This window comes from Cheilinus undulatus, linkage group 19, assembly GCF_018320785.1.
Source record: "Cheilinus undulatus linkage group 19, ASM1832078v1, whole genome shotgun sequence".
Lineage (NCBI taxonomy): Eukaryota > Metazoa > Chordata > Actinopteri > Labriformes > Labridae > Cheilinus > Cheilinus undulatus.
In genome coordinates, this window is record NC_054883.1 from 7,496,334 (window position 1) to 7,519,999 (window position 23,666).

At 39.7% G+C, this 23,666-nt stretch overlaps 1 protein-coding gene across 3 annotated transcripts in view; it reads left to right on the plus strand.

Annotated features, from left to right (window-relative positions):
• Window positions 1-23,666, plus strand: part of asap1b (ArfGAP with SH3 domain, ankyrin repeat and PH domain 1b) — a 132,177-nt gene that overhangs the window by 33,436 nt on the left and 75,075 nt on the right. For all 3 annotated transcript variants that reach the window (XM_041814115.1, XM_041814113.1, XM_041814114.1), the window contains exons 2-3: window positions 11,339-11,411; window positions 21,543-21,688. In XM_041814115.1, the coding sequence (XP_041670049.1) occupies window positions 11,339-11,411; window positions 21,543-21,688 (219 nt within the window). The remainder of the gene's footprint in view (window positions 1-11,338; window positions 11,412-21,542; window positions 21,689-23,666) is intronic.

Sequence of the window (23,666 nt, forward strand, 5' to 3'; positions counted from 1 at the left end):
CAGCATTGAATGCAGCATGAATAATATTGATCAGCTAATTATACTGGTTGTTCTGAAATAAGATGTAAATGCATGCATGCTTTGAGCTCCTGAGAAGCTTTCAGCTGGCCTGATTATGCAATTAAATGAATTTTTTACCAGGTATTCTTTATAACCTCCATTAGCTGGTAAGACCATCAGAAGGAAGTTGTATTGCTGCAGGTAGGGATGTAACGATATGAAAATTTCACATAATGGTTATTGTGACCAAAGTTATCACAGTTATTATTATCATCACGGTATTGTTGAAATGTGCAAAAAGTACGTATACACACACTGAAATCATTTAACCAAGTTTTTTTTTTAATAAAATAAAATAACACACACAATGTACTTTGTTGGCAGAACATTAAAATATTAACATCAAACATACAGATGTGCATTAAAGTTGGCACCTTATGGCCATAAGAGGTAGCTGCACTTTTTGCAAATTGTAGATAAGATCCAAGAATACTTTTCTTTACATTCAGGGCTCAAGACTAGATCTAGTCTTACAGATCTAAGAAAAACTGGTACAGAAAGAACACTTTCACTGTTTCATGTACCTTTCTGTACACTCTAGCTCTCTCTCTCGCTCTCTCTCACTCTCTCTCACTCTCTCTCGCTCTCTCTCTCTCGCCATGTTTTCAAACTGCCACGCACACCAGAGTCTCAGAGAGCGCTGCTCCTTCTTCTTCTATGGTGTTTAATGGCAGCTGGCATCCATGAAGTTGCATTACTGCCAGAGAGCGCTGCGGCTTCTCCAAGAATTGAGCAGTATCACCGTGAGTTTTCAAAGTGCGGTAATCAAACACGGTTTTAACGGTAATTAAAATGTGAAATGGTAATACTAACCGTCTCGAATTTTACCACGGTTAGTGGTAGTGATACTGGTTACTGTTACATCCTTAGCTGCAGGTTGAGCATTACACAAGCAATTAGGGCCGAATGATTTGGGAAAATAATATAATGACATTTTTTCCCCCCAATATTGCAATTTATGATTTGATCTTTGATCTTATGTATTTTCTAACAAACGCAAGCAATAAATCAATCTGTATTAAAAACAACATAATATTATGTTAAACACGGGCTGAACAATTTAGAAAAACTAGCTAATTGTGATGATATTGGCTCATATTGCAAATTCAATATGAATTGTTGTATTACAGGGAGGATTTTTTGTAAACTGTTCTAAAAAGATGGGACTTAAATGATCGCATGAAATGTGTAGCATCTCTGCTGAATCTTTGACACAAATTTCAGGTTAAAGAAATATTTCACCTTCTGTGATATGAAAACTGCAGCAGGACATATCGTGATTTGATCTAATTATCGACTAATTGCCCAGCCATACAAGCAATTAACGACACTGTGGATAGAGGTGGGGGTCATTACATTTTGCTGGAATTGATCCATTTTCTTACTCCTTATTGCTACTGCTAAAGACACATTTTTGTTGTTTAGGGGTGGAAAAGTAAAATTAAGCTTGAGTTAAAAAGTTTAAAAAGGTCTTAATTCCATCTGTTAGTCTATATTGCTGAAAAAACAAACCTCTCTTCCATTAAACTGTTTTTGTTTGAGTTTTACACAAAAGAATGCTGTTTTTCCTCTGATTATTTTACCAATGCAGTTGATGGATCAATGCTATAAAAAGACTTAGTATTTACTTTCCTTATAATGGATTTTTTGGATGCTTTTATAAGTGCTTTTTAACCTCAATAATGATGTTTCAACGGATTGAAACATCAAAAATGCTTAAATTCCCTCCGAATTATGAATTCAACATTTTATTGACTTTAAAAGGACTTTTATGACCTTGGTGCTCACGCTGCTTGCAAAATCTGTTCCTGCTGAGGTCCCATGCGTGGTCACCGCCCTCCACCTCTCTGCCTCCGTTTCTATCCACTTGAAAGCATTCTGACACAGACGTGTTGACTCTAACAGCACAAATGGCTCATTCAGGAAAGATATTTCTCAGTCAAATGAAAGACTGTAGCTCCTTTTTCTCAGTGTCATTAAATAAATTGACCATATGCCTCAGACTGAGAGACGAGCAGCTGCAGATGTTTTGGCATTGTCACATTGATAATCCCCTGTTGGGTTGAATTGGAGCTTTCCATTGGTTCCTGGCAGATGAAAACAATCCGTCGACTATATTCAATAGTTGTCTGCCTCTTGGAGAGAAGGGTTTTGATGCGTTCTTGACTGTTGCCAAAGATTTGCAGAGACCTTGTGCCAAGTCGGTGTTGTTTTATTGATTTTTTTTCTTTCTAAAGAGCTGTGAGATAACAGCTTTGACGCACAAAAACTCCAAGTTTCATTGATCCCGTTTATGATTGAAATACTGCCCATATGTTAAAATTTATCAGTAATCCTCTCTAATATGTTTTCTAAAAGATAAAAGATTTAGTGAATCAGATTAAATACATGCACCAATAAAAAAAGCAAACGTGTAAATCATTTTTAATGTTTCTACTGAAAATTTAATTGCATGTGGATTATCTTTGACCCCTGGGTGGCGGTGCCAGCTGCTCTCAACTCAAGCCCTACAGAAGTCAATCTGCCACCTCAGCCTCTGTTACATCCTCTTCATCCTGAACAGTGCTGAACATCACTGATTTAATTGTGAGGTGTTTACTGCAGACACATTTGAGCTGAGTGATGAGGTTGTGGTTTGATTTGTTATTGCAAGAATTGGCAAGAATGAAAAATGTCTGTCATGGCTCCCAGTTGTCGATGTAATGTACTGTTGGGCTGGGCAATTAATCACAAATTAGATTAAATCGCAGTATGGCCTGCTGCAGTTTACAAATCTCAGAAGTTGCAATATTTTTTTAACTTGAAATTTTTCAAAATAGCATTCTAATCCTTTCATTTTTTGCAGCAGCAGAGATTTTATGCACATTATGCAGACATTCAAGTGTCAATTTATGTCTGTTATGGCTTAGTCAACATGAGTGACGTAAAAATGATAATCCTTTCAATCAGTATTTGCTATCAAATTTGCAATATGAGCAAAAATTAGTACTTAATTCTGTCTAATATTGATGAAGCTTAGCATTAGTTCATGTAAGTCATACCCCCAGCTGCAGTCAGCTTATGGCCAGCTTCACTTCCCCCACCCCAGCTGCCTCCTTGATAGCTTAAAGCTTATTGCACTCTCGTATTCAGATCCATGCTACTATGGATTTGATTGCCTTTGAAATTCATTGTTTTCAGTACACATTGTCATTGTCATACCTATCTATATGAGGGTTTCTAGCCATGTGCTCCCTGGAAAGTCAGGGAATACTGCTTGACTAACCCAAGGAGCATCTTTATACCAGCAGAGCCTTCTCCGCCAAGTTAAACTGTCGAGATCCATTTTGCAATAAAATGGCAAAATGTATGATGAGTCTTCCTGGCTGAATGTGGGTTATAATATAGAATGATTTATTGCTTAAATTTGTTCAAAAATACATATGTCGAGGAACCTAATAATTATCGCATATTAAATCGTAATCATAATATCGGGGAAAAAAATTGCAATAAGATTATTTTTGAAAATTGTTCAGCCCTAATGTACTGTCAGGAAGAGATAAGGCTCACAGGTTCTGCTGGACCACAGATCCATCGTTGTGGAGAACTGGGTCATATTTTTGAGCTGATAGGCCACCTTTCCTTTTACTGACATGTACAACTGTGGCAGGGAGTTGTAGAAAAATTTGTGTCCTACTTTGCATCCATTGTCTGTTTGAGATATCTAAATCCTGGCTATTCAACAACACTTACTGGAGCCATGTCTTAACCTGTGTGTTCTGTTACTGCAGCTGTAAACTTGAGGCATATTATACAGATGACCGCGTTTTGTTTGACATCTTCCTTTTCAAATCCAAACCACTGCAAGATGACAGATCCAGGGCTGTCTGTCTTTCTTTTGCACCTAATCGTCCATCTCCATCTCAAACTGCTGTCTTTAAACACTCGCCTTGGCTGTGTAGCTGCTCTCTCTTGCTTCTCCCTCTTCTTCTGATACAATAACACACATGGGTGGAGGAGAGTTGTCTAGATGGGCAGGGAGCATGCTGTCTGCTGTGAGAGAGGTGTGAGGAGACAGTGGAAGAAGCAAAACTCCAGAGAGAATTGCATTCTGACGGCATAAAACTACCACGTAATTTAGTTTGGTGGTTGCGATGTATTCATTTAATACATCTGACATGGCAAAAGCTGCGAGACACTGAGTACCCTTGATTTATTGCCCACCCCTAGTTGTTATGATACTAGAATTTTGACTTTGATATGACAGTAGTAACCCTCACCTGTGATCATAGACCCTGGGTAACGACTGAAAGAATGAGATCCCGAGTTCAAGCAAAGAAATGTGACACAGGATGAAGAGCTCCGTAGAGTCACTGCTCCTTCACAGCAAAAGAAGCCGGTTAAGGTGGTTCAGGCACCTAATTAGAATGCCTCCTGACTGGATTCCTGTGGAGGTCTTCTGCCCAACTCAGAGGAGACCAAGGCACAGACCTAGGAATCGCTTGGGGAGATTATCTATAGTCTCTCACAATCCCTCAGCAAGAGTTTGGCCTGCTGCCTCTGCGGATAAGCAAAAGTAGATGGATGGATGAATGGAAGGATTAGTAAAGACTAGACAAAATCAATACCTCTTTTGATACCATGGCCAGGTTAAACAAGTCTTCTTTACCCAATATTGGGTAACTTATTGTTTTCAAATGTCAAAAATTGCAGGAAAACCTTTGTCTTAAGATTGCCAATGCTTTAGTGCAATTTAGACATGTGCAGTAGTTTGTCTGCATTTGGATGGATTAACTCCTCTCCAAGATAACTGTCTTATGAACTACATATAATGCTTTAATGTTTGGTTCTTTTAATAAAAATATACGTTTACTAGCAATTGCAAAATTTACTTATAAACTCCACTGTGAGCATTTGAGTTTTTTGTTTGTTTCAAATAAGAGACAATTAAATGTATAAGAAAGAAAAAAAAGTACTCACAAGAGTAAGCATGACAATGAATTAATAAAAATGTGCCATAATTATAAAAGTATGCACATAGGTAAACACAAACTTTACACCAATAGTGATATATATATATATAGACAGATAGATAGATAGATAGATAGATAGATATAAATATATATATATATTCAAAAAATAATATTAATTTAAATATAAAATTTGTATATTAAGTGAAAATATTTAATTTCAAGCTGTGATGTGTAATCTTAAACCTAGATTTTTGATATACATACATATTATAATACTATTTTTTCCTGTTATTGAGTGAAATATAACATGTATATATTTATTTTTAAGCTTTGGCAATGCTTGCAGATGCTTTAAATGCCATAAAAGTTCACTGAATAATAATGGTGATTTGAAATTGTAATGTAAATAACAGCTAACAACTTTAGAAATAAAGTTATATATAATATGTATTATAAAAATGTTTCCTGTGCGGGTACTCTTTGATAGATATATCTCATGACAATAACAGGAGTTGTATTGTTTGAAGTGGTATCAATTAGCATCCAAGTATAGAGCGTTTTGACAACCTTAGAAGAAACTGCTCTCAGTAAAACAGCAGCTTTGAGGCTTTTCTCACTAGCTTGTAGTGCTGATTGATAGCTGCCTGTTAGCCTAACTCAACATAAGTTTAATGTCTTAGCTCAACAACTTCCTCTCCAGTTAGACAAGCTTCCCCAATTAAAACTGTTTTCAAACCACCCGGGGGTTTCATTATGGTAGTTATCAGGATAATATCATATACAGAGACAATATTGGCCAAGATAATGTTGCTATTAAAATTCCATATCAGCTAAAAGCTGTTTGGGCTGCTGCTTAGCCAAACAGACACAGGGCTAAATAATGAGGCAGCGCAGGGAGGCATTCTGTTCCCATGTGCAGGGGGATCAAAGGGCTCGTCCCTGGCAGAAAGGGCCCCGCGGCGACAAACTGCTGCTGCCTTAACCGGGGAAGAGCCATGTAAAAGTGTCCAGGGGGGGCAAGGACAGCTTAATTATGTTGTGAAATTTAATTAGCCCACTGTTGTATGTGTGTGTGCTTCTGCTCTTAACCGACTGACCTTGGTGTAATGGTGGTTTTGCTGGTGTTTATCATCCATTATGAGAAAACATGGCAGAGTTATGGTTCCCTTCCCTCTGGTTAAGATGGGATAGATAAGAAATGTGTGGGCTGTCTGAATAAATTACTTTAAAAACCCATCATTACTGTCTTAAATTAAGAATCCCATGGCTGAGACAGGTAATTTATGTGCATTTTTGTTCTTTGTATGCTCTTTTCTGAACCGACCAGTCTCTTAATGATCTCAGTTTTTGCTGAAAATATACACATTATCCCACAGACAGATGCTGTTAAGAATGACGGGTGATTTGATAAAAGTCTTCAGGTTGTTTCGCTCACAGCAGGTTTGAATGTTTGACCCCAGTTTTGCCGTAATTGCTGCATTTTCCCAGTTCTAAACAGATTTGGAGGTTCCAGTGGCACTGAAGTCTAATTTTTTCTTAGCTAACAACCATCTTTGTTTCATTTTATCCCAGAGGTAGTGAGGGTATAATACAATAGGTAATTGACTAAAAACTCACATTGCTGGAGTACTTCAGGGATTTATCACTTAATTAGATACAATTTTGGACTGATAGGAATGGGGGCCAAATTAAAGTGGGTTCTGTTTTCTTACCAGCGTGAGTTTGGATAGAGGACTATTGATTAGTCTTTACTAGATAAATTAGATGTGAGGGAGCTGTTAGGATACAGTGTCTCTAAGTGTATGTTTATGAGTAATTATTTTTTCTTAACTAAACATTCATTATATGAGAAATGTGGGTGGTTCATTTTACCATAAAAACAACAAAGGGCTGTTAAATGACCTGATAACAATGATGGATATGATCACACAGTTGCTGAATATATGAGTATAGGTATACTCATATACATATGAAATCTGTCACCCAAAAACAGAAAGACTGAAGTCGTTTCTGTCTTGGTAAGGAGAAGGTTCAGATTCACTGATGGCAAAATCTTCCCTTGTTATCACCGTGTTTTATTATTAAAGAGAGGTTATTACAAGGCTTTCTACAGACATATGGAGTCAGCCTGTGGGAAAAGTGGCCAGCATGGGGGGGTTTTGAAAGCTTAACCCCCGTTCATCAAAGCAAGGTACAGTTAATAGGAGAGGAGTCTGAGGGTCTTCCCCCAGGAAGTTTTCAGCAGCCAACAATTAATTCTCTGCAATTAGGTGAATATATGGACAACATAGAGTCATTTACAAATTACAAAAAGCTCACTTTGCCGCAAGACTTTTTAAAAATTTAACTGGGATTTTTAGTTCTTTATTTATAAAGGAGCAGAGCTGGAAATAGGGATGAGAGAGCATGCGAGAATGGGGCTACAAGCCCGACTGGAACCCAGGCCACTCACGCACATGGGGCCATGACCCAAACATCTGCGCCTCTTACTGCAAGATTTTGTTATTTTTCACATTGTAATTTAAAAGATTAGTAACCTGACACACCAGATAGATTTTTTCACACATCCATCATAGACAGCGTTTGGGAAAGGGCACAGGCTTTGAAAAAAAAAACTCGGAGGGTGATTGGATGAACGTTCTGCCTGCCGCATCTTTATTGGCCAATCAGAGACAAAATACGTGATGTAGCCGCGACCGAGGAATAAATCCATAGAGAGCTGCATAACATGAACCATGGCAACTGTAGACATGTCAGTACACGACTTTTGTCATTTCTGAAAAGAAAACTCACTGCTGTTCTTTCATGAAAGTTCATAAAACTGGTGCTTTGGCAGCATCGATGCTAATGTCTTCCGCCATAATTGCACTGGCATCTTGTTACTGCTTCCTTATGTCACGACTCTGACGGGAGCTTTGTAAGATGAATTCACCAGTGAGAAACACAGAAACAGGCGTATCCATCTGCTTTGCAAGGTTAAAAGGTTGAGGGTGTCCTGAATGACATTAGATCAGTAGAGTCTGCTGTCTTTCAGAGTTGGGGTTTGATGTGTCCTTTGACGAGACACTGAACCCCAGATCGCTCCCACTGCTGCATCAGTCTCCTATGAATAGATGTATGAATGAGATTCTCAGTCAAATAACACACCATAAAATGAAAGAGAGTAGGATTTTTTTTTTTTTTTTTGCTGTTTTTTCTCAGCCATATGCCTCAGATTAAGTGACAAGCAGCTGCAAATGTTTTGGCATTTATAATTGTCACGTTGATAATGGCCAATAACCAGGGTTGAAATTTAACTTTCTCATCTACCTGCCTCTGTGGCTTGTGGATTTAAAAATCTACCTGCCACACATTTTGACCAGCCACTCTATTCTAACAAGTAGCATGATTTATGAGGTGTAACATTATAATCAAGGCTTGTAGTGTTCAAGTTTAAGGCTATAGGATAAGAGAGAGTTGGTACATGACCTAAATCTTTTTGTTACCACTTTGTGCTGTATTCGATCACACAAATGTTTGCTGTACTTTCTATGTGGGCACTGTAAATTCACAGGCACTTTCCTGCAATATGAGTGGCAGAAAGCGTAATATTTTGTGCACGATTTCTGCAGTCTCTCGCCAAAATTCAGACTCTGTTTAACTACCTTGGACTTGAGACAAGCAAGACATTGGCTAAAACACACCGTAAGCAGATAGACTCATGTTAATGAGTCAAACCATCCTAACAGACGGCTGCCTGTAAACAGGTAGGAGTTCTTTGGTCAGTGAGCATGTAGGTTCGCTTGGTGACCTGTCATGTGGCTCGAGTCAAGTTGAATTAGATATTTTTAATTAGAAATGAAAAAGTGTTAAATTTAACATCTTTTCTGAGTTTATCTAATCCTCTGTGTGATATTCCAGCTGTGTTGTAGAGTTTATCTTTAACAATAACAGCGTTGTTTTTTACACATTAAAATGTACTTTAACATGACATTGTCTTTCTTTATCAATTTAAAGTATGAATGCTTTAATTTATTGGCATATTGTTTGTAATGTTCGTAATTTATCAAGATTGCCACCTTGTATTGAACACGTGGCAAAGACGAGTGTCATCTGGCAAGGGTAGTGTTGAGACACAGAGCAGAGCTAGCAAACACCCTTTGATTGAACTCAGTACTCCATCCTTGGTTGAAAAACTTTTTTTTTTTTACCACAGATCGAGGTCACTAACTCAGTGGATGCATTCACTCACTGTGCAGAAGTTTCTAACATTAAAAACAACAATAATCTACCAGAAACATGAGTGAAGGAATCCCAACAATGATCCCTGTACAAAATGCTTCATCTAAACACACCTAAACTTATAAAATGCATCTTAAACACTTTAAACACTCTGCCCAAGGGAATGATGGGAAAACCAAGATCTGAAATGGCAGTGGCTGGAGCTTAGATCAACTGACTCTGCAGAGTTGGAGTATCTCCCAAAACTGAGGGCCAGTTCACTCAGAATGGAGTTAATTTTACACTTTAAGGCGGCCCTACAACTAACAACTTTTCCTCCGATTTCAGAGTTGCAGACAAAATTCCAAAGTCAGAGTAAAATCATGGGAGTCTTGCTGAAGTTGCAGCTCGCTCCTGTTGTCTCAGTCGTTAGCGGTTTTAAGGCAGTCTTTCTTCAGTCTTGGTGTTATGATAATATCAAACATGTCTGATATTGTCGTAAGTCTTAACTCTGGTCGTATGCAAATCGTGTTTCTCAGTGACGCATCTGTCATCTACGACCAATGGGAGCCATCATTGTGCAAGAGCACATGATTTCACTTCATGCTTCAAAACACGAACGTGAGCGTAGATCATTCTAGAGCCGCTGAAAGTCCGCTCAGAACTCAAGAGATTGAAAAACTTTTCTGCTCAGAGCTGCGGTCAGATCTCTGCTCCTGTGTGTTTGTCTGTCAGTTCATTCCAGGCTGACATGACAGGTACAGTAAACCACCACTGGGATTTTCAAAGTAAAAGCTTGATCAGTTTGGTTCCGTGGTGAGATGGCTCTCTTTTTCATACGATACTTTTATTCTGATGTAAAGTTGCTTCGGTGTTTAACTTTCCTTTCGTTTCTACTCTATGTAAATTATTTAAAAACATCAGATTAACTCAAATGCGATTTCCATCTCCTTCTACATCTTGTTCTCTGCTCAAAAAATGTTGTGAATTTCCACCAGATGCATGATGGGAAATAATATCGAAAGGCAACATATTCTAGTCATGTAGTTTTTTTTTAGAGTCTTTTAAGGGTTTTAGCAAAGTCCTCTGGTGTAAGGCCAGCATTAGGAGTTAAAATCAACTTCCCAGGGTTTGATGTTTGCACTTGAAAAGACACATTTTTGCACTGTGACAAGAAAACACAGGTAGAAACAGAACTGGACTTATTTTAGAACCACCACTTGGCAGGACTGAATATGATTAAATCAGACATAAATAACCACAGATCTAGAGCCACGCTTTGTCTAAAGGCTCAACGTGTTTAAGAAAACCAAGGCCTCCCTCAATAGAACTGTGCTTGCACTTGGCAAACAGGCAGTAATTACTCATACATGCTGGATGATTGCTTGATAATGGTTTGTTGAGAATTTTCCTTAAAGAGAGCACGTTTAGCGTTACACACATCTGATTTTTCCTCTTATGTGTGGGGGTTGTGTATGATAATGACTTTATATTATGTGCAAAGCTGTTATCTGTAAGAGGCTGGTTGTTTAATCAGTGCAGTGGTTGTCTAAAGTGTCTCTGTAGGACTAAATATAGCAATGCATTGTTAAATAAGTAACCACGAGTGCTCTGATATATCGTGTCTGTGAAATGTTTCTATTTATACCGGTCATTATTTAACTTCCCTGATTCTTTGAACTGTGAACGTTGATCTCTGAAACTGTGGAAGTGAGACGGATAACTCACTATAACAATAGTCTAGTGGCAGTGTTTATTTTTGCAGCGTTTAAATGTTTCCTTGTAAAGATAAATTGCTTGCGATAGTAAAATCAGACAAAGTGTGTGTTTTCTTTGCCTAGTAGAGCACAAAGGCTTTGCTGCAGCCGTGCTGAAATGATGATTTATGCCACATTCAGGTCAAGCACTGTATTAGGAGTACTCCGTCTACATTAGCTCTATGGGGTATGCATGCTTTGAATTACAGAGCAAATATTGTTCCTATGCGCTTAAATTCCTCCAGTTTACTGGAGCATAAAATCAGAGACTTTAAAAATGATCTTTACTATCTTTTGATGTTGATATTTCCAGTATGCTCTTTAAGGATGAAACACATTTTAAATCCTCGTCTCCTCCTCTGTCCTCAGGCGTTGGACCAGGATCGAACCTCTCTGCAGAAGGTGAAGAAATCAGTGAAGGCCATCTACAGTTCAGGACAAGGTGAGACTGTCTGTTTCTAAATTTATAAATCTGCGCCAGCTGTTTATGGGGCGTGTGTTCATAACCACCTCTAAAAAAATCCCCAAAGGAAAGTCCAGGATTTCTTTAACGTCTTCAATAAAAATAAGGATTGCTTTCTTGTCTGGAACACCGCCTTTTGTTGGGCAGATGGTGTGGTTTTTTGCGTGTGTATTCAAGCTGTCCTAGAAACCAACACCTGAGTTTGTTTTGCTTGCTGTTGTGACATGGATCCTCAGTAATTTTCCACTGAGTACTTCTGAGAGCAGCCTCCTCCCTGAAAATTGACAGTTTCAGATGTTTGTCCCACAAAGGAGTTTGTTTGTGCCCAAAAAAGGCAGTTTGTCTTCCTCCCATTGTCACTCATAGCCTTAAAACAACTGGAAATAGTCTAAAATTAAAAGTTTAATAAACAATAGTAAGCAATCTAGTTAGTAAAACAAACACTCTGTGATGTTCAATACTAAGAGACTGAGATGTTTGTGCGTTTTCTAAATTAAATGATAGAAAACCTCAGGCCAACATTTTGTAAAGGCACAGTCAGTAATCTCCTCACACACAACCCTCCTGTTTCAGACTTAATGTCCTTTAAATTTTGGTTCTGGTTGATTTGACAGCACCCGTGGTGAAAGGTGGTAACATCAGGTACACTTTAGATAATGTGACTTTTACCTTTCCAGAAATATAGCATTAGTGGGTTGCATTTACAATGCATACAATGGAATATAGCCAAGTTTTAAGGTAATAAACTATATGGACAAAAGTATGTAGTGGCTGGACAATTACACCGACAGGGACTGTCATTGTATTCAAATGCATGTACTTTAATATGGAGTTGGCCCTCCTTTTGCAGCTATAACAGCCTCCACTCTGTTTGGAAGGATTTCCACAAGGTTTTGGAATGCTTTTGTGGGAATTTGTGCCAGTTCATTCTGTAGAAAATTTATGAGATCAGGCACTGACTTTGGATGAGAAGGCCTGGCTTGCAATCTCCAAAAGATCCAAAAGATGCTCAATGGGGGCGAGTTCACGGCTCTGTGTGGGCCAGTCAGGTTTTTTCACACCAAACTCATCAAACCATGTCTTAAAGCCCATGCTTGTTGGAATAGAAAAGGGCCTTCTCCAAACTGTTGCCACAAAGTTGGAAGCAGAGCATTGTCCTAAATGTCTCGGTATGCTGAAGCATTAAGATTGACCTTCATTGGCGATAAGGGGACACCCAAAACCCTGAAAAACAGCCCCATACCATTATCCCTCCTCCACCAAACTTCACAGATGGTGCCATGCAATCTGGCAGGTAAAGTTCTGCCGGCGTCCACCAAACCCAGACTCACTCATCTGGCTGCTAATCAGAGAAGTATGGTTCATCACTCCACAGATCATGTGTCCACTGCCCCACAGTCCAGTGTCAGTGTTCTTTTCACCGCTCCATCTGATGCTCGGTGTTGGACTTGGTGAAGTGAGGCTTGGGTGCAGCTGATCAGTGATGGAAACCCACTCATGAAGCTCCTGCTACACAGTTTTTGTGCTTTTGTGCCAGTGGAAGTTCAGAACTCTTCAGGTATGGAATCAGCAGTGCGTTGGCACCTTAGCAGCTTTTGATCCGGCTCTGTGATTTTATGTGATCTTTCAATTTGTGGCTGGGTTGCCGTTGTTCCTAAACACTTCCACTTTCTAATATTATCACTTACAGCTGTCTGAGGAATACCTGACAGGGATGAAATTTCACAAACCATCTTGTTTTAAAGGTGACATCCATCACGGTACCACATTTGAAGTCACTGAGCTCTTCAGAATGACCTGATGATTTAATGTCAGAAATGTGTGAATAGAGACTGCATGGCTGGGTGCTTGACTTTATACACCTGTGGTAACAGGTCTGATTGAAACAACTGAATTCAGTAATTAACAGGTGTGGCCAAATACTTTTGCCCGAATAGTGTACCTCACTGAAGACAAGTCTGCACAATTCTAGCATTAGTAAAAGCTTAAATGTAACATTTAAAGGTGGAAATCACAGGAGGGACTATGGGGTCTGGAAAGTCAATATTCATGTCAGTGTAAACATGGAAATTTATCTGCACTGAATACACTTGTGTAATATGCTGATGCAAAACAATGCCTTTAAGGTTTTTAAAGACAGTCTCTATTTCCCTCCAGTATCTCACAGTTGTTTGGTCCAACCTTCTCCCCTCTCCCTGTAAAACTTCACCCAAAAGTAGTTGTTCCTCACAGCTGCAGACTAGTAGAGAGTAATTGGAGTAACTCTCGAGAATCATTGGAGCATCAACTTTTAAAAGAACTGTAAACATGAATCTTGCTTAATTTTGCACTTTGTAAAGACATTATGATCCCTTAGACAGGAATCTTTGCCCTCTGCTTTGCTAGCTAAAGTTAGTTTTGACTTGCAACATTAAATTCTGCTTCATAGTTTTACATCAGAATGTTGAATGACCTGCACCAGGTGTGTGCATGCATGTTTGTGTTTGTCTATTAATCAGTCAGATGAAATGTCCAGTAAAGGAAGAATAGAAAACTCACTTCAGTGCTCCAAAAGTCCAAGTAAGTAGAGAGAAACCAATTATATCAAGGACAATTTGATACATCTTTACAATAAATGAATGAAGTGCATATGCACATGTTTAACTATGTTGTTATCAGGCAAAGGCAGCATGAAAGAGCAAAGCTGTGCACAGAGAGGCAGGGACAGTTAGACAGCCCCAGAGAGTCTCAGGTAAGTCTGATAAGCATATGTCACTTAACTAAATACAACAAACTTGATTTTTTTGGTCATTTATTATTATGGAGTGTAACTTTATATTGGTCTCAGAGGTCCCCAGACCATGCCTGTGAAGTTTGTTGCTGAAAAAACACTCCAGTAATGGATTTTTGCATGTCTAAAAAAACCCCTCTGTTTCAGCCCTGTTAAAAAAGAGCCGTTTCTGTGGCTTTAAATAATTAGCTGTCTGACTTCGCCCCTGACCACACCCCTCTCAAGAAATGGATGTGGCATTTCTGATGTTACAGACACTTTTATCCAAAGTTAAGGACCTGACTGGGATTTGAACCATCAATCTCCCAGACAAAAGTCAGCAGGGCCACCCACAGAGCTATCCAGCATCTCAGCTGGCAGCTGAGAGGAAGATCAGGAGATGAGGGTGGAACTTTCTAAATTCATATTTAGTATAGTTTAACAGTTTGTTGGACTTTTTTGCTTAACAGTACATTGGATGGCAACTTTGGTGTCCCCCTCAGGAATTACTCTTGAGAAAAAACTCCTGTTTCGTTGTCCCTCACAGCAAAGTGAGATATCCACCGTTGATCACACTTAGGATGACATGGTTGTCATGACGACGTCAAGGATGTTAGAGAGCACAGAGTTTAACCAGCTGTTTGGGGTCAGCAGTGCCTGCTCCATAGATTAAACCTCTCAGAAATGCCTGATTTTTTTTAACCACTTTTGTTTTTCATGAATGGAGATGAATTACATCTTCCCAAAATAATGTAGTGTTAATACCATACCTTTTAGTAAAAGATTTCACTACTTTATGTCACTGTTATTATTTTACACACTGTAGATAAAGAGTGTGAGGTATTATCATGATATTAGCATGCTTTGTCAGATTTAACATACGATATTGTGACTGTATGTGGATTAACAGAAGAGACAATCAGAGGTGCTACAGACTACTCCACAGCAAACACGGCATTAAGAACTAGAGCTTTCCCATTGCCTTTAAAAACCTCTGTGAGGTACACAGCTGCTAGACAGAGAAAGAACAAGGAGTGTTAAGAGGAAACACTGTGGCGGCTCTGCGGTTTGTACATATTTTATTAGCAAGGACACATGGGGGCTGTTGATCGTGACCTTTGACCTCCAAATCAGTTCATCCTTGAGTCAGAGTGGACTGAGATGCAAACTTTGAAGAAAACCCTTAGACTGTTCTTGAGATATCACATTTTTAAGCAAGGGAGGAACATGAGAGCCAATGACCTTGACATCTGACCTTTGACATCCAGAGTCTATCAGCAGATAGCTTCATCCTTGACTCTGAGTGAATATTTGTGCTCAGTTTGAAGAAAATCCCACAAAGATTTTTTTAAGCTTAATGTTTATGTGTGTATTGATTTATTTTTTGTTGATATTCTAAAAACAAAGAATGTTAGCAGAGTTCATTCTTAAATCTCATTTTCCAAGTAAAAGTCTATATGAGATTGCCATGTATTCAAAAAGTCTAAGTTTCTGCCTTTTTTCTTGTAGAAAATATTGCCTAGAACACTGTAGCTTGAAACCTCATTCCACCAGTAGGCTTTTGCTAGGGGTGTGGATGCCTTCCAGTTTAAAACTGCATTTCTTTGCTGCTATGGTGAGATCTATGCACCTGCATTCATATTTATCCCACCCAAACACTGAGATGTAAACTTGATAACAGAGGTCCAAAATGCTAAGAGGTCACATGACCAAAATATTAGACATAAAGTACCTTTTCTTTTTCTTGTAACGCCAATAGAGACATATCATCATTTTGTTTAGTTTCTCTGGAGTAAAACAAGCCCTTTGTATGACCTTAAATAGTGCTAGTTTTAGTTCAATCAATACTTGTATGTTCCATAGTCAGGAAAAAGGAGAAAGAGGATTTTTATCGCCTAACAATTTATACAATTCAAAGGTCATCCTTGGTTCAGTGGACATTTTTGCAAAATTTGAAGAAAATCTCTCAAGTGTTCTCGAGAGATGAAATTCACAGGAATTGCCTGGATGGACGGACCGATGTATGGCCAGATGGACAACCAAAAAACATAGCGCTGGTGTAGAGGCATAAAAAAAACTCCCCTCTGATTGGACAGTATTTTGGTTTGTTTGGATCTCATACTCTACTGGTCAAGATGAAGCCGTCATCTCCACAATGCAGCCAAACAATGACACGACATGAATAACAAACCAACTAGTTTCACCACAGAGTTTATTGTAAACATTGCACCATGACTTAAAACAGAACTTACACAGAGCTTGAGCAGCAGGTCACGAATGAACAGTCAGTGTATCTATCCACAAAGCAGCCAGACAAATGCATATTGTTTAAATGAAGAAGCTAAATAGTAACCATGATTTCATTTTATGTGACACTTGAAAATTGATATCATCTCTCTTGATTTGGGGAAGCATCTTTGATGCACATTCCCAGTTATAGCTAATTCTATAAAAACAGCCTTACATTTCCTTTAGCTCATTCATAATTCAAGGCATCCAGTGTTTTAACGTTAAACGCGCTTCAATTTAAAGGGACAGCAGGAGGCAACAGTATACAGAGGAATCAAATAGACAAAGAAGTGATGGATAATGTGTTTCCTGTAATTCCCTTGTGCCAGTAAGGGTGTTCCTTAATTAAGACAACAATATAGATATCCACAAGAACTCTATGTAACTACACTTAAATGATGACAATATTAATGACAAAGTAATGATCCAAGGAAGAAAATTCTAGTTGCAGAAATGTGTTTTTGGTGTACATACAGTTTCCACTTGCTAATGAATATCCCAATATCCCTTTTATTGATCCAGTTGCTTTTGTACTCTCCTTGGGTTGCTAGAAGTTAAATTCCCTGAAAAACTGACATGAAAAGACTTAAGGTGGACATGGCTCACTCATCATCAATGGAAACTACAGCTCTGTTTGGACTGTGTTTGGGTTCCCAGTATGACAAAAATTCAAAATGAATGCTGCAGGAAAGAGCTTGACAGGGTGTTCATCTCACCTGACCTTCCTCTCAGGACTCTTCCTCAGCTTTGGCAGCAGACTAAGCATCACTCCCCCCCGTCCAGTTCCTCTCTATGTCTCTCTTTATGACGAGAACAGATGGATGCTGCTGATTGATTGGTGGTTCCTGCAGAGCATCACAGATCGTGTTTCTCTGCTGGCATCAGCTATTCATAAAGATGACTTACTACAGTCAGAATTCTTTAAAGGAAAGTCTTTGTGGAGATGCACAGATCAGAGATCACAGGTCAAAGTCAGGGGTCTGTTATTGTATCCGAAGTGTTGCTGCATTGATGGAGGAACTTTCCTTTGCTGGATCTTTTGAGTATTTCTGCTGTGCCTGTTATTACTGAACATCAGCAGGAGATCTAAAGAGATTTACAAACCTGGGTGCTGAAGGTGTTGAAGTGTGCCTGTGTTAAAAAACAGCCTGGCCACGATGGTCCAAGGCATTTCTTTAATTCCAGAGGAAACTGTGGGATTTAGTTGCACTAAAATGCATTTCTGAGAAATGAATCAACTGGTAGAGGTGGAAAAGGTTCTTTATGCAGATAGTTACATGGGTAAAAATAACTATTATTTTACTCAGTGGATCATCAGAACAAAAAAAAGATAGATTTTAGATTTATAGTACCTTCAACATTTATAGCAACTACTCAGCACTGTTGATTCAGTCCTGGCCATGACAGTGCCAAGATCTTTACCCTTGCAGGGCTTCTTGGAGGAGCATGAGGGTTTGGTTATCAGTCTGTCAGGGTTAGTGTGATAATATGGGTTACAGAGGTTGTTAACCGCATCAAGTTCTTGTACAAGTGAAAGCTGTGTTCACATCCTCTGCACAAAGTCAAATATGTGCGTCATTGAGGAAATCTGAGGCACGCAGAGAGATTGTTAATAAAAAGCCTTGATTTCATCAGAGCTACAGACTCATGATAAATGCCAGCATGTTTCAACTAAACAGGCCATTATCAGGTGCAATCACTTTAAGTTAGGTCCCCACACTAAAAAAGCACCAGAGGGAAACCCATTTTTTTCAAACATTTTTAAAGAACTTTTTTAGCACTCGATGCATCTGTTTTTTGACTGAGTATCAAACGGTGTTTTGGTGTCTGCTGGTGTAGCCTCTTGTCCCTGCTTCTTTTTTCTTTTTTTTTTTCTTTCATGGACAGGATCTCAAGGAGAAGGGTCCCCAATTTAGGAACTTCGGAATTTCATTTTTGCTTTTTGTAGATGATGTGGTTCTGTTGGCTTCTTCAGCTGGAGTGTTCAACCAGGCATTGGGGCAGTTTGCAGCCAAGTGTAAAGTGGCTGGCATGAGGGTCAGCACCTCCAAGTATAATGCAGTGGTTCTTCATGCATTGGACACGTGGACTGGTGTAGCATCAGCAGCATTGTAGGCATTGTGCAGTGTAGACAGACCTCTGGTAGTCTGAGGCCTTGTCCACACGGAGACAAAACGTTATATTTCTGTTTCATTTTGAAAAAGTTTTCCGTAAATACGAGGTTGTTTCAGGAAATGTCCACGTAAGCACGGAACCACTGAAAATGCTGTAGTATCTATGCCAAGCCTGTGTGGTGCTGTAACGCTGCCATGGAAATGCACCAAAAGAGAGAAGAAGTTCACAGAAAACTACCCCAAACTTTCTCCAGGTTGCCCTTCTGGTTGTTCTCCATGGTGGATTTAGGAACATCTGTTGTGTGCTGTTCTCTGTGGTGGTAAAGGAGCGTCAGATTTTGCTGTAAAAGCCATAATAAGCTCAGTAGCTTCTGCACCATGAACACTACCCTTTAACCGCCGTTGTTATTTTGGTTCAAGATGCGCATGCGGCGTAGTGGGTAACGCTATGTGTGACGTAATCGTTTCAAGAAAGATGCGGTTGGCCGTCCACACGCAGATAAAATGGTAAGCGTTTACATATTTGTTCACTCTGGGAGCTGGTTTCCAAAAGTAGCATTTATAGCCTCCCAAAACGCTGTTTCCATGTGGATGAAATGGCAAAAAATTGTGTATACTCCTGAATTCGTCTCCGTGTGGACAGGACCTGAATCACACCAAATCAAGTTCCTGTTTTGGTCAGTCTATGGTGCCTGTCCATCCAACCTCTTCTGCTGGGACCTGGCAGATACTTGACACCATACTTGATACTTGATGCCAGAGTGGGGGATCACTGTCGCACATCTTGAGCTGATGCCCGAGAGCTCTGGGAGACGGGTACTACAGGTGGCACCACATTCAGGTGCAGGGGATCATTGCAGAGGTCATCAGCACAGGGACTTTGTGCAGCAGACAGCAGCAACCAGCAAGGCAATCCATCGCCTTCATTAAAGCTGGGTAGAAGCCACCACAGTCCCCTAGCCAAGCACGGTCAGCAGGGGTGACCGGATGGAGGAGGCCTTTCAGAGAAAGAGAGCCAAGTATGAGGAGCTGGCAGGCGAGTGCTGAAGCAGGGGATGGCGGACCTGGTGCGACACCATTGGTGCAGAGGTTTTGCTGGCCAGTCACTCATCAGGGCACTCAGGATGCTTGAAATGAATGGACTGCACAACAGAAGAGCTATCAGGAACATCACAGACGCTGCAGAAAAGGTGTCAAGATGGCTATAGATCAAGCAGTGTGATCCCTGGACAGCAGGTTCTCATGCTGGGGTCAGATCAACCCTGGCTGGGTCGCCTGGGGAGAGGGTATGATGTTGAGAGACCCAAAATACCTGCTGATTCTTGGATGTATTACTGGTGATGTGTCTGAGTTGAACCAAGTGTTGTTTGTTAAGAACAGCCAAAAAGCAATTTTACAGGTCCATCATCATTCTCACCCTTACCTATGGTCATGAGCTTTGAGTAGTGACCAAAGAATGGGATCACAAATACAAGCAGTTGAAAGGAGTTACTTTAGGAGGCAGCGGGGCTTCAGAGATAGAATGAGGTGCTAGGACATCCAACGGAGCTTGGAGTATATCTGCTGCTCCTTGGCAGCAAAAGGAACCAGATAAGGGGTTTGGCCTTGATCATGATGCCTCCTAGTTGCCTCCCTGTATACATTAAACTGGGAAGAGACTTCAGGGAAACAACCCAAAACACTCTAGGGATTATATATCCCATCTGGTCTGGTAACAGCTTAGAATCCTCCTGGAAGAGCGGGAAATATTGCTGAGGAGAGGGTTGTCTGGGTTGACTTGCTCAGCCTGGTGCTACTGTGACTCGGCTGCAGATAAGTAGAAGATAATAAATGCATTGAGATCAAGCTTCACTTGAATTAATTGATGCTTTAAGGTTAAAGGTTAGGGATTAAAAAATGGTATATGGAATGATTTATATGGATTAAGGAGATACATGTTGCAAAAGAGGCATTGTGCAAAACAAGATGATCAGTAGTAGGACATAGACACCATGTCTAATAGCTTTTATGTACTCTGCAATTTTGTATATTGCATTGCATAATGTTATAGAAATATCAAACTGGATTACAACTTATTGCATATTTTTCTTTTACATACACAGCTATGTTTCAGTTCCAGACATTGCCATTGTATTTATGCCATTAGTAGTGCACAGGAGTTTACCTGCATTTTGGTTATTAAAACAAGAAGTGACAAAATATCGGTGGCCCACGGTTTCCATATTTATGAAACCTCTTCTCTGTTTGTTGTTCTCAGCTCTGTGTTCACACTGAGAGGAGAGAGCTTCCTTCAGCTTTTTATGTGTCAGTCAGAAGCATCGAGATTATTCAGTAAGTGTTTTCACAAGAAAGCTTCCGCTGTGCTGACATTACATTGGGGAAGAGAGCCCTGCCATCTCAAGGACACATAGAGTCTAAAGGCATGATTATGGAGAGTCAAGAGGGACTTTGAGACTTTATAAACCCCCCCAAAAATACTTTGCATTGTCAAGTTTTTCCATCACCAGCTTTGGGATGCATATCGTCACTTGAAACTGATTGCAGGATCTTGCTTTTAGATGTTTACCGACCATTATCTGTCGCTCTCTGTTCAGAACAAAGAAAGAAAAAAGGGGCAGTAGAGGTGTAGAGACAGCAGTAGAGAGGGGATTTTAGAGATGAAGGGAGAGTGTTTGTTTTGGTCTGAAAATTCTACTCTGAAAGTTGGATTGTAGACCTGTTACCATGTCAGCCCTGTTTCAAACAGATTTAACTGATAATAAAGCCTGCTGAGATTGCTTATCAACCATCTAGAGTCCTGTAGAGGTTCTGTGTCACCTAAAATGACCTTATGATACCAGTAATGATTAATGCAACAATGATATAAGACATTGCAGACACCACAGGCTAATTCAAGCTCTCTGTGCGTACTTGTCAGATAATGACCGGTGGTTGGCCTTTTTGTTGTTTCTTACACAGACCATGTCCAAAATGAAGAAAACTACGCTCAGGCTCTGGACAAATTCGGCAGCAACTTCATCAGCCGGGACAACCCTGACCTGGGGACGGCCTTCGTCAAGTTCTCCTCGCTCACCAAGGAGCTGTCAGCCCTCCTGAAGAACCTGGTGAGTTCAGCAAGTCCTATTATGCCATTAAAAACTCCTCCATTAAAGTGTCTTCACACGAAAAGAAAGAGCAAAAATCTCCAAAGAGAGCTTATTTTTCTTGTTGTCTCCTCTGTAATTGGTTTAGGATTTAGGTTTAAGGCTAAGATTGGGATTACGCTGGAGTTCAGGGTTGAGGATAGGCATGTTAGAAAGAGGGTGAAGGGTTTATTGATGATAGAAAGTAAGAATCCTTAAATGTTTAAATAGGACATTTTTGCCGATAAATTCAGCAATACCTCATATAAAACTGTTTATAGTTCCTCTCCATAGTCTGAACTGCCACCATGGCCAGACAGAAAAGCAGCTGACGGTGGCTATATTATGTTTTCCCCCCTGGTTGACGCTCTTATCTGCCTGTTGTGGATTTCCCCTGACGCTTCTGTTGAATAATGTGTCCTGTTTGAATCCTCTGTGAGTGATTGTTGTTGGAAGAAGAGCCAGTCCTCGCTCTCTCTCGTTCTCTTCCTGTGTGGCTGACAGTGAGATTAGACTCCATAAATACACTTGGCAGCACCAGGAGCGACTCTGTGCATGTGTTTGTGAGTGTGTGTCCATTTGGTAACCTTCTCAAACCACCCACCTGTTTGTTTTACCTGCATACTGCAGTGGAGTCATCTCCTCTGCATCTCTCCTTTCTCCTCACTCTTGACTCTTGTCTTTCTGAGTATTTTATGGAGTGAGTTCAATAACTGCACCCTCAGGCCTGCTGGTGTGTGCATGCACTACAAATGAGAATTGATGAATAGGGCTCGTCCTAGATGTCCTACATGTGTTATCGGTTTAAATGTAAGGATTTTACTGACACTCTACGTCAGATTGCTGCCAGATCTTCTGTTTTTATCTCAGTATTTATGTCCTTTTTCTGTACTCTTTGAGAAAGTTACAGAGGAGAGTGACAGTTTCCAGGATGAGCTGATAGAGCTCACAGGCAGCCAGCCAGAAGGAGATTGATTCTGACTTTGGCTGTATGCAAGACAGGCACTTAAGAAGCACATTAGCACCCATTAAGCGTTGTTTACTTCCTTGACCGCTGCAGTGTGTCTGTGTGGACTTGGCTAACAACAACAGGGATTTAAATGCTTAGTCCTGCTGTAAATGACCTTGCTGATCCTGATGGTTAGAGCTGCTGAGCAGGACTGTAGCAACCTGAGCTGCAGGAGGTACAGGCTTTCGCTAATTCTCCAACAAACTGACCTGCATTTAGGCTGATTTTTTTCAGTACTTCTGTTATTTTGTTGCTGATTTTAGTGGTCAGCAGCATGAATGGGTTGATGTGTTGCACTATAGGTTACAGGGTGAGGTTAGCATTCACTGACTATTAACTATTAACTAACTATTAATATAGTTCGCAGAAGTCCCTAAATTTTGCTGAAAAGTCTTATTAAAATTTTCTGAAAATTCCTGGGAAACTTTAAGACTCCTCCATGGGAAACATTTGAGGGAGATTTTACCACTGTTGTCATTAACATCTTTCATAATCACCAGGAAAGATTCCAGCAAAATCCAGAAGCTCAATAAAATGTATGAAAACCTTCATGAAGTTTTTTAAGAATGTTCACAATAACTTAAAGGAAAGTTCAAGCAAATTCCTGAAAATGAAATTTCTAGGTTATTTTAGAAAAATGTACAGGAAATTTCCTGAAAGGTCTCCAACTGTTCCTTTGAAATTCTTGGATATACCCAATGGAGGGCATAATGCATAATTAAAAAAAAAATGGACAAAATGTTGGGCAAATTCCTGAAAATTCTATCGAAAATTTCTGAAACTTCCCCCAAAATTGTTGTGTATATCAAAGAAATTATCCTAAAATTCCAGAAAAACTTCCAAAAAAAGTAGTTATCTCAATAACAGGAAAGTTCATGCAAATTCCTGAAAGTGCATAGGAAAATCTGGAAAATGCTTCTAGAAGTTTCTTAAAATTTATGAAAAATGTCT